We start from the raw sequence: 13671 nt of genomic DNA on the forward strand, positions 1-13671 counted from the left end.
CCAAAAGATCCGATGTGCATGATAGAAAAACTGGTGGCAAAAGAAAAGATGTTGCACCTGCACCTGACATTGATGCACGCAGTAAAAATGTTGAAAATTCAAGAGACCCAAAGAAAAAACGTGACGACGAACGAGTAATTGATCTGGAAGCTCTCGAGGGTCGTCACTTATTTGTGGAAGGGGTGAACCATGAAAATAATGCTGGATCTTTTTGGGATTTGAAAGATTCAAAAATTGGTTGGATAACGGGAGCGGACCTGATTGGAGATCATGATAGGTTGCATCTACTACCACAACCTACCGAAGTGTTGACTCGGTCTTTTGCTTCGTCCTCCTTTCAGGTATATTATTACTTGCTTGTTATTTATTATGATTTTGTCATAATAAATAATTTTTTTTATCTATGGGTATTTACAGATTTTATCGCTTGCTCACACTTTTCAATTTTGAGAAGAGAGGTCTCGAAATTCCGAGAAAAAATTTGATGACGAGCTGACGTCCTTATGGGGTGAGTGCAAAAGACTTGGCGAGGAAAACACTAAGGCTCAAGATGATTTTCTCAAGTCGCAAAAGGAGCTTGAAGAAAAATCCAAAAAGTACGATGCAGTGTGCAAGGAGATGGAGGAACTTAGAGGGAAATATTCCCGTGAATCGGAGACCGGTGAGATTTTTCTCAGTTCGTCAATAGGCAAGAATCTCTTGCGAAGCACCTGAGAAAAAGCAATTGAAGGCTATCGAGAATCCACAGCTTTTAGAGATGAAGTGATTCAGCGGGCGATTGTTATTCATGATGAAGTTGTCGTGGATTGTCGGCAAGAAATACGGGATACTAAACTAGTTTCGGAGGAAATTATTATGATGATTCACCCTAAAATTCAGGAGCCTAGAACTGCAAGATTTGAGGATGACTCGGATCCTCCCTTAGGGAATTTATTGGGAGGACTGGGTGATGAGGAGATGATCGAAGCTTTGCGTTCGAATTTTTAGCTTATACAATCAATAATGACGGTGTGTGTCGAAGCTACATGGATTCTACTATTTGGAGCCGTGGAGCTGTGGAGCAGTTTAGCTTTATTATTTCTTGCCACTTTTGGGCAAAATTTTTTTTGTAACAAAGTCAAAGTCATAGACTTTGTCTGTTCTTTTTGATTAAGTAAGTAGTTGGTGGAGGAGCAAAGGAAAAACAATAATTCCTTTATATATATATATATATATATATATATATATATATTCAATTTTGTCGATTATCATATCTCTTTTGCATTTTGAATTTGCTATTGCATACTTGTTTGATGAATAAAATACTATCACTTTAATATTGGAGTACTTGGGAGGGGATCAGTCTCCCAAGATTTTGTCTCATGGGGAAGTCCTAAACCCACTTAGTACGTGGTGAGGTATCCCGGGACTTGTAATATTATTATTTCGTCTTGACCTCTTACAGCGTCATAATTTCAAATGTCCCATGGGGCTGGCCAAGCCTCTTATTGTTGGAAATTTTTTTTTTATGATTGCTAGGGTCTATGACGTTTACATCGTAAGTAAGCGTTATTATAGGAGAGGAGATATGATAATCTTTCGACAAAGTGATCTGCTTGTATAACAAAATAATCATATTAGTTGAAAACTACATAACAAAATTGTAGTATCAAAACATAAAGAAAATATGCTAGTAACAAAAAAGGTAGATTTAGCCTATTATTGGCGAGAGTTGCAGTTTATGCATAAAACTTCTTCAGGTTGGCCACGTTCCAAGGTCTGGGAAGTATTCTTCCATCTGAATGTTGGAGGCGATATGTTCCCATCTTCACAATCTCAATTACTTTGTACGGGCCTTCCCATTTTGGGTCTAATTTACCCACAGACTTCAAGATGTTGGATTTTCTCAAGACCAAGTCTCCTACTTGGAAAGATCTTGGGTTGACTCTGTCATTGTATGCTTTAGTCATACAAGCTCGATATCTCTCGGCTCGTGTCGAAGCTTCATCTCTCAGTTCATCCACCAAGTCCAATGAAATTCGGAGGGCTTGGTCATTCCCAGATGAAGAGTACTGTTTCACTCGCCATGATTGCTCTCCAATTTCGGCAGGAGCCACAACTTCTGCTCCGTAGGCCAAGTTGAAAGGAGATTCTCCAGTTGAAGAGCGTGAAGTGGTTCGATATGCCCATAGAACACTTGGCAACTCATCCACCCATTTTCCTTTGGCATTGCCTAGGCGTGTTTTGAGGTGCTGTAGAATGGTCCGGTTGGTGACCTCGGTTTGCCCATTTGCTTGAGGATTCCCTACAGAAGTGAAGAACTGCTTGATAAAGAGTCCTTTGCACCAGTCTTTTATCTTCGCTCCAGAGAATTGAGTTCCATTGTCTGAAACCAAGGTTTGAGGAATGCCAAATCTGCATACTATATTCTTCCATAAGAAATTGATTACATCTCTCTCGGATATTTTGGCCAATGGTTCAGCTTTGACCCATTTGGTGAAATAATCCACAGCAACTATCAAAAATTTTCTTTGTCCGGTAGCAGGAGGAAAAGGACCTACCAAATCCATTCCCCATTGAGCAAAAGGTAGAGGACTTTCCAGGGGCTATAAGATTGTAGCCGGCTGGTGATGGAAGTTAGCATGCTCTTGACATGCGTGACAATGTTTCGCTAACTCAATAGCGTCTTGCTTCATCGTTGGCCAAAATTACCCTTGGCGCAATGCTTTCCCCGCGAGAGCTCTGCCAGCTAAGTGATTTCCTTATATTCCTTCATGAATTTCACAGAGCACATAGTTTCCCTTAGCTGGCGTTAGACACTTTAGGTAAGGTGAAGAGATACCTCTTTTGTACAGTTCTTCGCCAATGATCGTGAACCGAGCAGCTCTCACTCTAAGTTTTCGAGCTTCGACTTGGTTAGCAGGTAGTTTCTCCTGCTTCAAATAGTCGATTATTTCATCTTTCTAACTAGGTTCTTCGCTGTCAGCACAAAAGATTATAACATCACTTCCATCAGTTTTTTCCTTGCCATAAGTTAGGAATGTAATTTCCCTATTATCAATGTTGGCCAAGGAGCTTGCTAACTTGGCAAGGCAGTCTGCTGACTCATTTTTCCCTCTAGGCATCTGCTTTATATCATAGTTGTCTAAACGCGAGAGAAGCTCATTCACTTCAGTGAGGTATTCAAGCATTTTATCTTCCTTCGCTTCATAATTTCCATTAACCTGACTGACGATAAGTTGGGATTCACTGTGTATCGTCAGTTTTTTTTCTCCGACCGACATGGCCAATTTAATTCCCATGATGAAAGCTTCATATTCTGCCTCATTATTCGTTGCAGGGAATAGAAATTTGACGGCATATTGAAATTTATCTCCCTGTGGGCTCTTCACAACTATACCTTCACTGCTTCCTGTAGAGGTTGATGATCCGTCTACATAAACCATCCATGTCTGGGTGGAGCTTTCTTCTTGAGTTACTGTCATCTCTACTAGAAAATCAGCCATAATTTGTGCTTTAATCGCTGGACGCGGGCGATATTCAATTCCATATTGGCTCAGTTCAACAGCCCACTTAACCATTCTTCCTGATGCTTCAGGACTCGAGATAATTTGTTTGAGAGGATGATTGGTGAGTACAATTATTGGATGAGATTGAAAGTAAGGACATAGTTTTCTCGCTGCAGTTACCAAAGCCAGTGCCAGTTTCTCGATCTTTGTATATCTTAATTCTGCTCCGTGTAAAGTTCGACTGATATAATAAACTGGTTTGTGCTCACGTCCTACTTCAGAGACCAATACTGCACTTACCGCCTCCGCAGATATTTCCAGATAAATCAACAGGGTGTCACCTTCGTTTGGTTTTAGCAACAATGGCTAAGAGGTCAGATGCACTTTCAACTCGTCAAATGCTTGCTGACACTCTTCTGTCCATTGAAAACTTTTCTCACTCCTCAACATTTTGAAAAATGGTAAACCCTTGTCTGCAGATCTTGAGATAAATCGGCTGAGGGCGGCCAAACATCCTGTCAACTCTTGGATGCCTTTTACACTCTTCGGAGGATTCATGTTTAAAATTGCTTTGATTTTTTCAGGGTTGGCCTCTATTCCTCGTTCTGACACCATATAATCGAGAAATTTGCCTCCTCGTACACCAAAAGTGCATTTATCCGGATTAAGTTTCATCCTGTATTTTCTGAGTATACTGAAGCATTCCTCAAGATGTTCCAAGTGATTAGATGCTTGAATACTTTTGACGAGCATGTCATCTATATAAACTTCCATGTTACGCCCGATCAAGTGTTCGAACATGGTATTTACCAGACGTTGATAGGTAGCTCCAGCATTTTTCAACCCAAACGGCAATACATCATAACAATAAATTCCTCGATCAGTGATGAAACTTGCTTTTTCCTGGTCTTCTGGCGCTAGGCCGATCTGATTGTATCCTTGATATGCATCAAGAAAAGTGAGCAGCTCGCATCCTGCTCATCACCCCAAGCAAACACGTCGAAATTGTGACCAAGAAAATTTTTCAACTTCTCTTCCAATTCAGGAGGTAATTCGGTCCCGATTTTCAGTGACTTCTTGGGATTACTCGGTACGATTTCTATATGCTTTAGATTTTCGGTTGCTGTTATTCTTTCTTTGCTCTCGGCTTCCTCATCCACCAAGTGTATTCCGTTTTCACGTAAAATTTTACCAGGTTTCGGTGCTCTTTCCTCACTAGAAACTTGTCTTTTACGATTTCCTGATGAACCCCGTAGTGTCACCGCATGACACTCTCTGGCTAGACGATGGTCACCAATGGCTTCTCCTACTCCTCCTGGAGTCGGAAACTTCAGCTTCATATGATATGTCGATCCGATGGCTTGGAATATATTGAGACTTGGTCGTCCCAATATCACATTGTATGTAGATGAAGCTTTTACTACAAGGAATTTCACCATCTTAGTAGACCTTTTGGGGTAAGAACCCAAGAAAAGAGGAAGCGTTACTTCTCCCAAAGCTTCAACTATTTCTCCAGAAAATCCAACTAGTGGAGTGTTGACTGGAGCTAACTGTGCATTACTAATACCCAACTTCACGAATGCATCATGAAAAATTATGTCGGCTGAACTTCCTGAATCCACTAGAATTTTCTTTACCCAAAAATTGGAGATTGTGGCTGAGATAATTAAAGCATCATTATGGGTGCCCCGAGGGTTCTCCAGATCTTTGTCACTGAATGATAATCCCTCTTGGATGGTTCCAATTTCATATATCAACAAGGATGTGGGGCTAGATAAATTGTTGGTTCCTTTGCCCGCAGAAGAGCTTTTCTTGCATTGTTCGAGTCGCCACAAGCAGGCCCCCCAGTGATTACGGCGATTACCCCTCCCGAGGGCAAATTTTCATCAGCTCGTTCATGTTGTTTCCCAGTTTCATCATGTCGCTTTTGATAGTCACGTTTTGGTTGTTCGTCCCGACGCCTGTCATTTCGCTTCTCACCGCGGGACTTGTCCACAAAATTCCCAAATACTCGCGTTTTATGAGTTTTTCAATTTCTGCTCGCAAACTGAAGCAATCTTCTGTAGTATGACCTTTATCTTTATGAAAATGGCAGTACTTGTCCGAACGCTGGCGCTTTGGGTTATTTTGCATTGGGCGACGGGGACGCAACAACCCTTGTTTTTCAGCCACTACCAGTATATCGGTCAGACGTGCATTGAGGGATGTATTTTGGAGGCGGGGGCTCTGTGCTGTTCGCTTCTCGTCTCTCTTTCTAATATCTGATTTATCTTATTTTCTCTTTCTTTTATTCAAGTAGTGTGGCTCTACAGATTCTTCAACCCGTATGTATTTCTCAGCTCTTTCCAATAATTCCTCTAAGTTTCTGGGCGGCCTTCCCGCTATTGATTCTTTGAACTTCCGATGGCGCAAGTTTTGTTGCATTATTCCAGATAACAAATCATGGTTCACGTGTAAGACTTCGTGCACCGCATGAGTAAATCGCCGAACATACTCCCTCAAACATTCTCCTTCTTTTTGAATGACTGTGAACAAATATGCTGCTGTTTTTGGGTATTTTTTGTTAATTGAGAATTGCTCGATGAAGCAGTCAGTAAGTTGCTCCAAATTGGCAATAGATCCAGAGGGTAACTTATTGAACCATGTGAGTGTTCTTCCTGATAATGTTGTTCGGAAAATTTTACAGTATGCAGCATCTGTGATATCATACAAATCCGCTTTCGCGTAGAATTTGTCAATATGGTCTTGGGGGTCACTCGTTCCATCGAACTCAGGTAAGCTGGGGATTTTGACTCCCTTTGGTAATGCTTCAGATAATATGTCATCAGTGATGGGGCTTCGACGTGACGGCAAAATTGCGGACATATTCTCTCCAGTTACATGTGTGCGGGATCCATCCTTCCGAGCTGGATTAGTGATCTTGTTTTCGCCAGAAATGTCATGAACTGTGTGAACACTTGCTTCACCGTCTTTCTGAGTAGTATTTTTCTTGGTCCCCCCTTGATCTTTATCATTCACTTTAGACTTATCTTTATTTGGGTCTCCGTTATTAGGGTCAATAGATGACGAGCCTTCAGTCTGAGCCTTTTTCTTGCTGCTTTTGCGCTTGCGGGTTTCTAGGTACTGAGCAACTGCATCTTTTGCTGCGAGTGCTGCTGTGTTTTCCATTAGCGCAGTCAAGTCTTCACGGGTGAGAGTAATACTCGGCGGTGCATTTCCATTGTTAATATTTCCTTGAGACATTTTTGAAGTAATATGTGTTCTCAATAACGTAAAGAACAAGTTCCCACAGACGGTGTCAAGCTGATGTAGCCAAAAATCACTTGTACTCGACACGTTGCTTCCGCAAAGTCCGGAGTATGAATAAGTCCTTGTACGTTCCCTTGGGAGATCTTCAGTGGGTTGTTCCTACGTCACAAAACAAAGACAGAGGAGCCGGGAGGGTTTCCGGCGAAGGCGCTCCGACGCTCAAGTCAGCGATTACTCAAGGAATAATAATCGAGAGTAGAGCGATATAGTGCTTAAGAAAGTGTGTACCTTAATAATGAGGTGACTTGAGCTATTTATAGATATTCGGATAGTTTCACGGGCTTGAGCCTCTTATGGGTCTTTGTAGAATTCAGGGTCTGCTTGAATTAAATATATATAATATTTAAATAAGTTTGGACCTAAAAAATATTTAGAGTGGACCTTCATGATTGGGCTCAGGCCCAATTGAATTTTTATGTGTAACCTATCAATTAATATTAATATTAATATTATTAATACTAATAATTAATAAAATGATGAATGGTAAAGTTTTTTCATTGTGTTTTGTCATAATTGCTCATATTTTGTTCATTGAAGTATTAAATACGATGGATATTTTTGAAAACTGCATCAAAATTATAAGGGCATTTTAGAAAGCATAGTATTAGTTCATCTCTCTCTCATTTTTATTGGATCTTCTTTATTGGGGTTTGTTTTATTGGTTCTTCTTATTTGGTTAATATTTTTAGTTGATTTTATTTTTTTTATCTTTTTCACGGGATTTTAGTTGCTTTTATCGAGTCTTATTGGGGTTTATTTTATTGTCTCTTCTTTATTTGGTTAATATTTTGGTTTCTTCCATTGAATGTCATTATTTTTATTGGGTCTTCGTTATTGGGTTGGGTTGATAATGAAAATCCTTCGATTCCTTCTTTATTTTGTCCTTATGTCATCGAAAATAATATTCTCTATTTATGGCGTAAATGTGAACTCCGTTTCCGCTGCCCTACGCCTTTAAAAGACTTCTAACCTATTGTAAGGGTTTCAAGAGGCAAAGAGGGAATTCTCGTAAGCTGATTGATCTTTGGCTGCTGTAAGTTCTATGATTATTTGCTTTTTAATTCTTTGATTATTGATTCATTTTCTCAACATTCATTCAAATTATTCTTTGAAAATCATTAATAATCATTAAAAATTTTAAAATTTTTTGTACAAAATCATTAATAATCATTAATATTTTTGAATAAATTTCAATTAGGGCATGAGGTTTCTGATTCACCACCCTTTCTTCACCAAATTTTGATTGGTCGCTGCATTTAGTACCTGACTGTGTGATTATGATGGTCTAACATTAAAAAAAATGAATTGAAATCATTATTAAATAATTAATATTATTAATAAATTCAGTGCACCAACGTTTCTCTTTGGAGTCATATATAAATCAATGTTACGTGACATGTTGATCAACTTACAACCAGTATCCTCTCATTCTTTATGGATACCAAAGAATTTCAATGGCTAACTTTGATGTTAGTCCGATCAGCTTGCTGAACAAAAACTAGAGGGACGTGACTATAAAAGTCCTCATTGTTCGACAAGGTGGCCAGGGATCCAAAAATTCCGATGCAAAAATAATTAGAAAGATGATATTCGTCGATGAACAGTTAATTCGTATTCTTTTTGCGATTTTTTAATTTGTTTTTCATCGTGATATCATCAAATTAAGAGTACTTTTGTTCTATCGATTAATACTACTTTCTTGACATTGTGTTTTAAGGAAACAAAATTACATGGGAGTATTTTCGCAAGTGCCATAAAAAAATTTCAAGATGTACCGAAGATGAACCAAAGCTATTTCATTTCAAATCCATCAATTGCGGAGGACAACCCAAACTATCCAAACGTCAATCAAGAATTTGAATTGGTTTTGCATAAAGATACAATTGTCACGAAAACATAAACATCATTGGAAAGTTATAATGTGGTGTCCAATTTTAAGGAATTAATTGTCTTGAAAAAAGATTTCAAGGAATTTTAACGATATCAATTTTTGGACCTCACATTGTAACTTTCCAAAGATTTCTAGGAATTAAATCTTTTTTCAAGACAGTAAATTCCTTGAAATTGGGCCTCATATTGTAACTTTCCAAGGATGTTTCTGTTTTCGTGACAATTGTATCTTTATGCAAAACCAATTCAAATTCTTGATTGACGTTTGGATAGTTTGGGTTGGTTTCCTCAATTGATGGATTTGAAATGAAATAGCTTTGGTTCATCTTCAGTACATCTTGAAATTTTTCTATGGCACTTGCGAAAATAATTCCATGTATTTTGGTTCCCTAAAAACACAATGTCAAGAAATTAGTATTAATCGATAGAACAAAAGTACTCTTAATTTGATGATATCACGATGGAAAACAAATTAAACAATCGCAAAAAGAATATGAATTACCTATTTATCGACGAATATCAGATTTCTAATTGTTTTTGCATCGAAATTTTTGGATCCCTGGCCACCTTGTCGAACAATGAGAACTTTTATAGTCACGTCCCTCTGGTTTTTGTTCAGCAAGCTGATCGGAGTAACATCAAAGTTAGCAATTGGAATTCCTTGGTATCGATAAAAAAATGAGAGAATATTGGTTGTAAGTTGATTAGCATGTCACATAACAGAGGTTTATATATGGCTCCAAAGAGAAACGTTGGTGCACTGAATTTATTAATAATATTAATTATTTAATAATAATTTCAATTAATTTTTTTAACGTTAGGCCATCATAATCACACAATCAGGTACTAAATGCACCGACCAATCAAATTTGGTAAAGAAAGGGTGGTGAATCAGAACTCTCATGCCCTAATTGAAATTTATTCAAAAATATTAATGATTTCGTTCAAAATATTAATGATTTTCAAAGAATAATTTGAGTGAACGTTGAGACAATGAATCAATAATCAAGGAATTAAAAACAAATAATCATAGAACTTACAAAGTGAAGCAGGTAATTCGATGGGTAGATAAAAAAAGCGGAAGAAGTGGATTTAGAAGAGAAGTGATACTGATTAATAATTTTAAGTGAATAATAAAAAAAATTACATTTGTGATTTGTTACTTTCATCTTAGACGCAAATCTTTATTTTTGACTCGATACTATGAGCATAACCATATGGGACAATCTTGCCTTAAATGAAGGAGAACACTTGCATGAAACAAAGTTGACCCACCCCATGGTTGCTTTCTCGAATGTCAAAACGAAATATCTTGTAGGTAAATTAGAACATAAACTATAAAAGGATTATAATTTGAACTCTAACTTTTATACAATACATCATGCATTATTATTTTCTTTCCAATAGAGGTCCAACTCACGGCTACAACAACGAGTGGAATGTTTCTGCATTCATTTTGCAATGAGACACAAATAATTAACTCATGGTATGCTTATAAATCCGTGTAAAAAATGTTTGTTAAAAAATTTTGAAATCAGAATTCACTCAATTAGTGTTTCGATTATGATGTCTGAGCTTTTGATTTCATTGGCAGGCTGCATGCTAATGTTAATGATCAAAGTTTAGAAGAGATGCGGAAGACAAAGAGAATTAAGAACTCCGAAGAAGTGACATTGGCACAGTTGCTGAATAAAAGAGATACTTTGAAAAAGGTCAGTACATCATATGATGTTTCAATGTATGTTTCATTGATTGCAAAAAATAATGTCATCGCCAATTTAAAAAATATGTAGAGTAAGTACTATCACTTCAAAGCAAGGGTACACCAAGTGAAAAATAGAGCGAGCTCATGGTATGAAGCATGTAGTAATTGCAGTAAGGGAATATCAAAGACAATTCTGGGAAAAATTGTATATAATGCGCGGATTTTAACATTCGTTGTAATTTCTAGGTAATAATTGTTGTGATTTGAACTTGTCGGTAATATTCATCCAATTTTAATTCTTCTTCATTCTCATAATATTAGCTTCATATAACAAATTGAACAAGGAAAAAAAAAATTATTTCAAATTATATAAATAATTAATCTCTCCACGTGTATCATCACACGTGCTTTTTTTATTAGTATATGTATATTTACCAATAAAAATTGATTGACTGATATTGAAAGAACAAGTACTCAAACTTGTCAAAAATATTTGCCCAAAATCAGTACAAAAATCCTAAAAAATTTTGTACGGAATCACTACTATTACACCGAAATAGGAATACTCATGTTTAAAGAAGGTACCAAATTTGCACATTTGAGGCTAAAAATATTTCACTTGCTAGATAAATTAGAGAGTGATCTTTTTCCCGTTTCTCTTTCTCTATGGACATATATAGATGGACGGTCCAAAAAAGTTTTCAACCCCTTTAATTATTAAATTAAATTAAACCCAATAATTAAATATACTTCCTATTTTTCCCATTCCACCAAATTTAACCAAAGTCTTCCACAGTCAAACAAGAATCCGATATTCCTTCTTTGCCTCCAAAAATTTCGAACACACCTCTCTCTCTCTCTCTCTCTCATATATTCACAAAACTCAACTACCAACTTCTAATGGTTACTAAAACATAGAAATATAAAGCCCCTAACCACATTACAAAACCAGAAAAAACAAACAAACAAAGTTGTAATTTCAGACAGGATGGCCAATTGGAGCTCCCATTCATCTCATTTCCTCCTCCTCGGCCTCCTGTCTCTCCTCCTCCTCCACCCGACCACCAACACCACCGCGGCCATCCGCCTCCACATTGTCCAAAAACCAACCCCTTCCTCCGCCACCACCGTTCCCGCCTTCCGGGAAGCACCGGCCTTTCGCAATGGCAACACATGCAGCAGCAGGCATAATAAAGATGGCATGATCAATATCATCCACATTGTCATGCCTCTCGATTCAAATTACATCAGAGGGACGATTGCAGCGGTGTTATCCATCTTGCAGCATTCCACCTGCCCGGAGAACGTCTCCTTCCACTTCCTATCCGCCCATCTCGAGCCGGAAATATACTCCTTGATCAAGTCCACCTTCCCTTACCTCACCTTCAAGATGTACCACTTCGATTCCAACAGGGTTCGTGGGAAGATCTCTAAATCCATAAGGCAAGCCCTGGACCAGCCCCTCAACTACGCGCGAATATACATGTCCGACATCCTCCCTATAGACGTGAAACGTGTGATATATTTAGACTCAGACATCATAGTGGTGGATGATATAGCAAAACTATGGGGTGTGGATTTAGGTGACAAGGTGTTGGCAGCACCAGAGTATTGCCATGCAAACTTCACAAACTATTTCACCGACGCATTCTGGTCGGACGTGAAGTTGTCTAGGACGTTTGAGGGACGACATCCGTGCTATTTCAACACCGGTGTGATGGTGGTGGATGTCGATCAATGGAGGAAAGGAGGATACACCCAGAAGGTAGAGGAGTGGATGGCAGTACAAAAGCAAAAAAGAATATATCATTTAGGATCATTGCCTCCTATTTTACTCATTTTTGCAGGTAATATTAAGCCAGTGGATCATAGGTGGAATCAGCACGGTTTAGGGGGAGACAATTTAGAAGGGAAATGTAGAGGACTTCACCCTGGCCCCATCAGCCTCCTACATTGGAGTGGTAAAGGTAAACCATGGTTGAGATTGGACTCTAGGAGGACATGCACCGTCGATTACCTGTGGGCGCCCTACGATCTCTACCGTTCCTCTCGCGTCGCGTTAGAAGACTGACTGATCATGCTCTGTCCACTTGATCGTCAAGGAACCACATGGACGGACGGACGATCCAGATTCTGATGATCATGTCGTCGAATTCGGTATATTTTTCATTCACATGCATGGTGTATATCAATGTCATGTAATACGGTTATAATAAGAAATTTAACACATACTTACGTAATATGCACAGAATCATGTGAGATGAGAACATAGAATTTGGAGCAGTTTTCAAAAGGATCTTTGTATGTACAAGATAGAGTACTGTGACACAAAGTCATGTAGATTTTTTCGGTAAAAGGAATGGATGAATTTATTAGAGAGTGTAAAATGGTCCAAGCAATTGGGAATGGAGGCGATTATATAGTTTTTCTCCATTTTTGCATTATAAAGTTCAGGATTAGCATAGCTTTTTATTTCTTCTTCTTCTTCTTCTTTTTTTAGGACACTAATTTCTTTTGTTCATTAGAATCTCTGTAATTGTGTGTATTGCTGTGAATTTTAGGAACGTCTTTGTTTAATGAAGTCGCCCCTTCAAATTATATTTTATCAAAAGAAAAACGTTTAACCACAAATTCAAACTTTAAACACGAAGCATGCAGATTCTTACGTCTCAAATTAAATATATCAGTAAAACTTCGAACTATTAATATTCCCCTGTTCATCTCTACATGTTAAAATTATAAAAATTTCAAAGATCGCTTATGCCAATTTCAGCTCACAACAAATTAAACAAGGAATAGAAGACAAAAAAGAAATAGCATGCATGAAGCCAATTAAACTGAGTCACTAATTGATTCACAATAATCGTTTAAGAAAGAAGAAAACTCACTTCATCTTGTTGACTTGCCTTCAGTAGCAGCACCACATTCCTCACCGGAGCAAATAATAAAGGTCGTGATCGATTAATTTCCAAATCTACTGATGCAAAATATATTTTTATTGTATTTTGAAATCCATTTTGTTCAATCTTGTTTCGGTCCAAAAAAAATGAACATTAGTAAAATTTTATTTTATAAACTAATATATTATATACGGATCTCAATGAAAAATCACTGCAAGAAAATTGCTAATAACAATGTTTGAATGAGGGGTTGCATCGTTTCTTGGATATTCCGTTGATGAATCTTACTCAGATTCATAATCAGATACTCCTATAAAAGATTGCATTTATCATACATACTAAATCAATTTGTCATCATGTAAAATCCAATATGGACCTA

At 37.7% G+C, this 13671-nt stretch overlaps 2 protein-coding genes across 3 annotated transcripts; one reads left to right on the top strand and one right to left on the bottom strand.

The window, feature by feature from the left end:
- Nucleotides 1-2942: 2942 nt before the first annotated feature.
- LOC140860429 (uncharacterized) lies at nt 2943-3560 on the bottom strand. Its single transcript, XM_073263445.1, has one exon. It carries the CDS (start codon nt 3558-3560, stop codon nt 2943-2945), a length of 618 nt encoding a protein of 205 aa, XP_073119546.1.
- A 7656-nt stretch (nt 3561-11216) lies between these two features.
- LOC140860149 (probable galacturonosyltransferase-like 4) lies at nt 11217-12946 on the top strand. 2 transcript variants are annotated; one of them, XM_073262983.1, is made up of 2 exons: nt 11217-12157; nt 12240-12427. In XM_073262983.1, the coding sequence occupies exons 1-2, from the start codon at nt 11381-11383 to the stop codon at nt 12282-12284; spliced, it is 822 nt and encodes a 273-aa protein (XP_073119084.1). In that variant the 5' UTR covers nt 11217-11380; the 3' UTR covers nt 12285-12427. The 2 variants fall into 2 exon arrangements, with proteins under 2 accessions (XP_073119084.1, XP_073119083.1); XM_073262982.1 differs by adding an exon at nt 12642-12946 and having other exon boundaries at nt 11218-12549.
- Nucleotides 12947-13671: the final 725 nt, after the last annotated feature.

The sequence above is a fragment of the Henckelia pumila genome, chromosome 4 (assembly GCF_033568475.1).
Source record: "Henckelia pumila isolate YLH828 chromosome 4, ASM3356847v2, whole genome shotgun sequence".
In the NCBI taxonomy this organism is placed as follows: Eukaryota; Viridiplantae; Streptophyta; class Magnoliopsida; order Lamiales; family Gesneriaceae; genus Henckelia; species Henckelia pumila.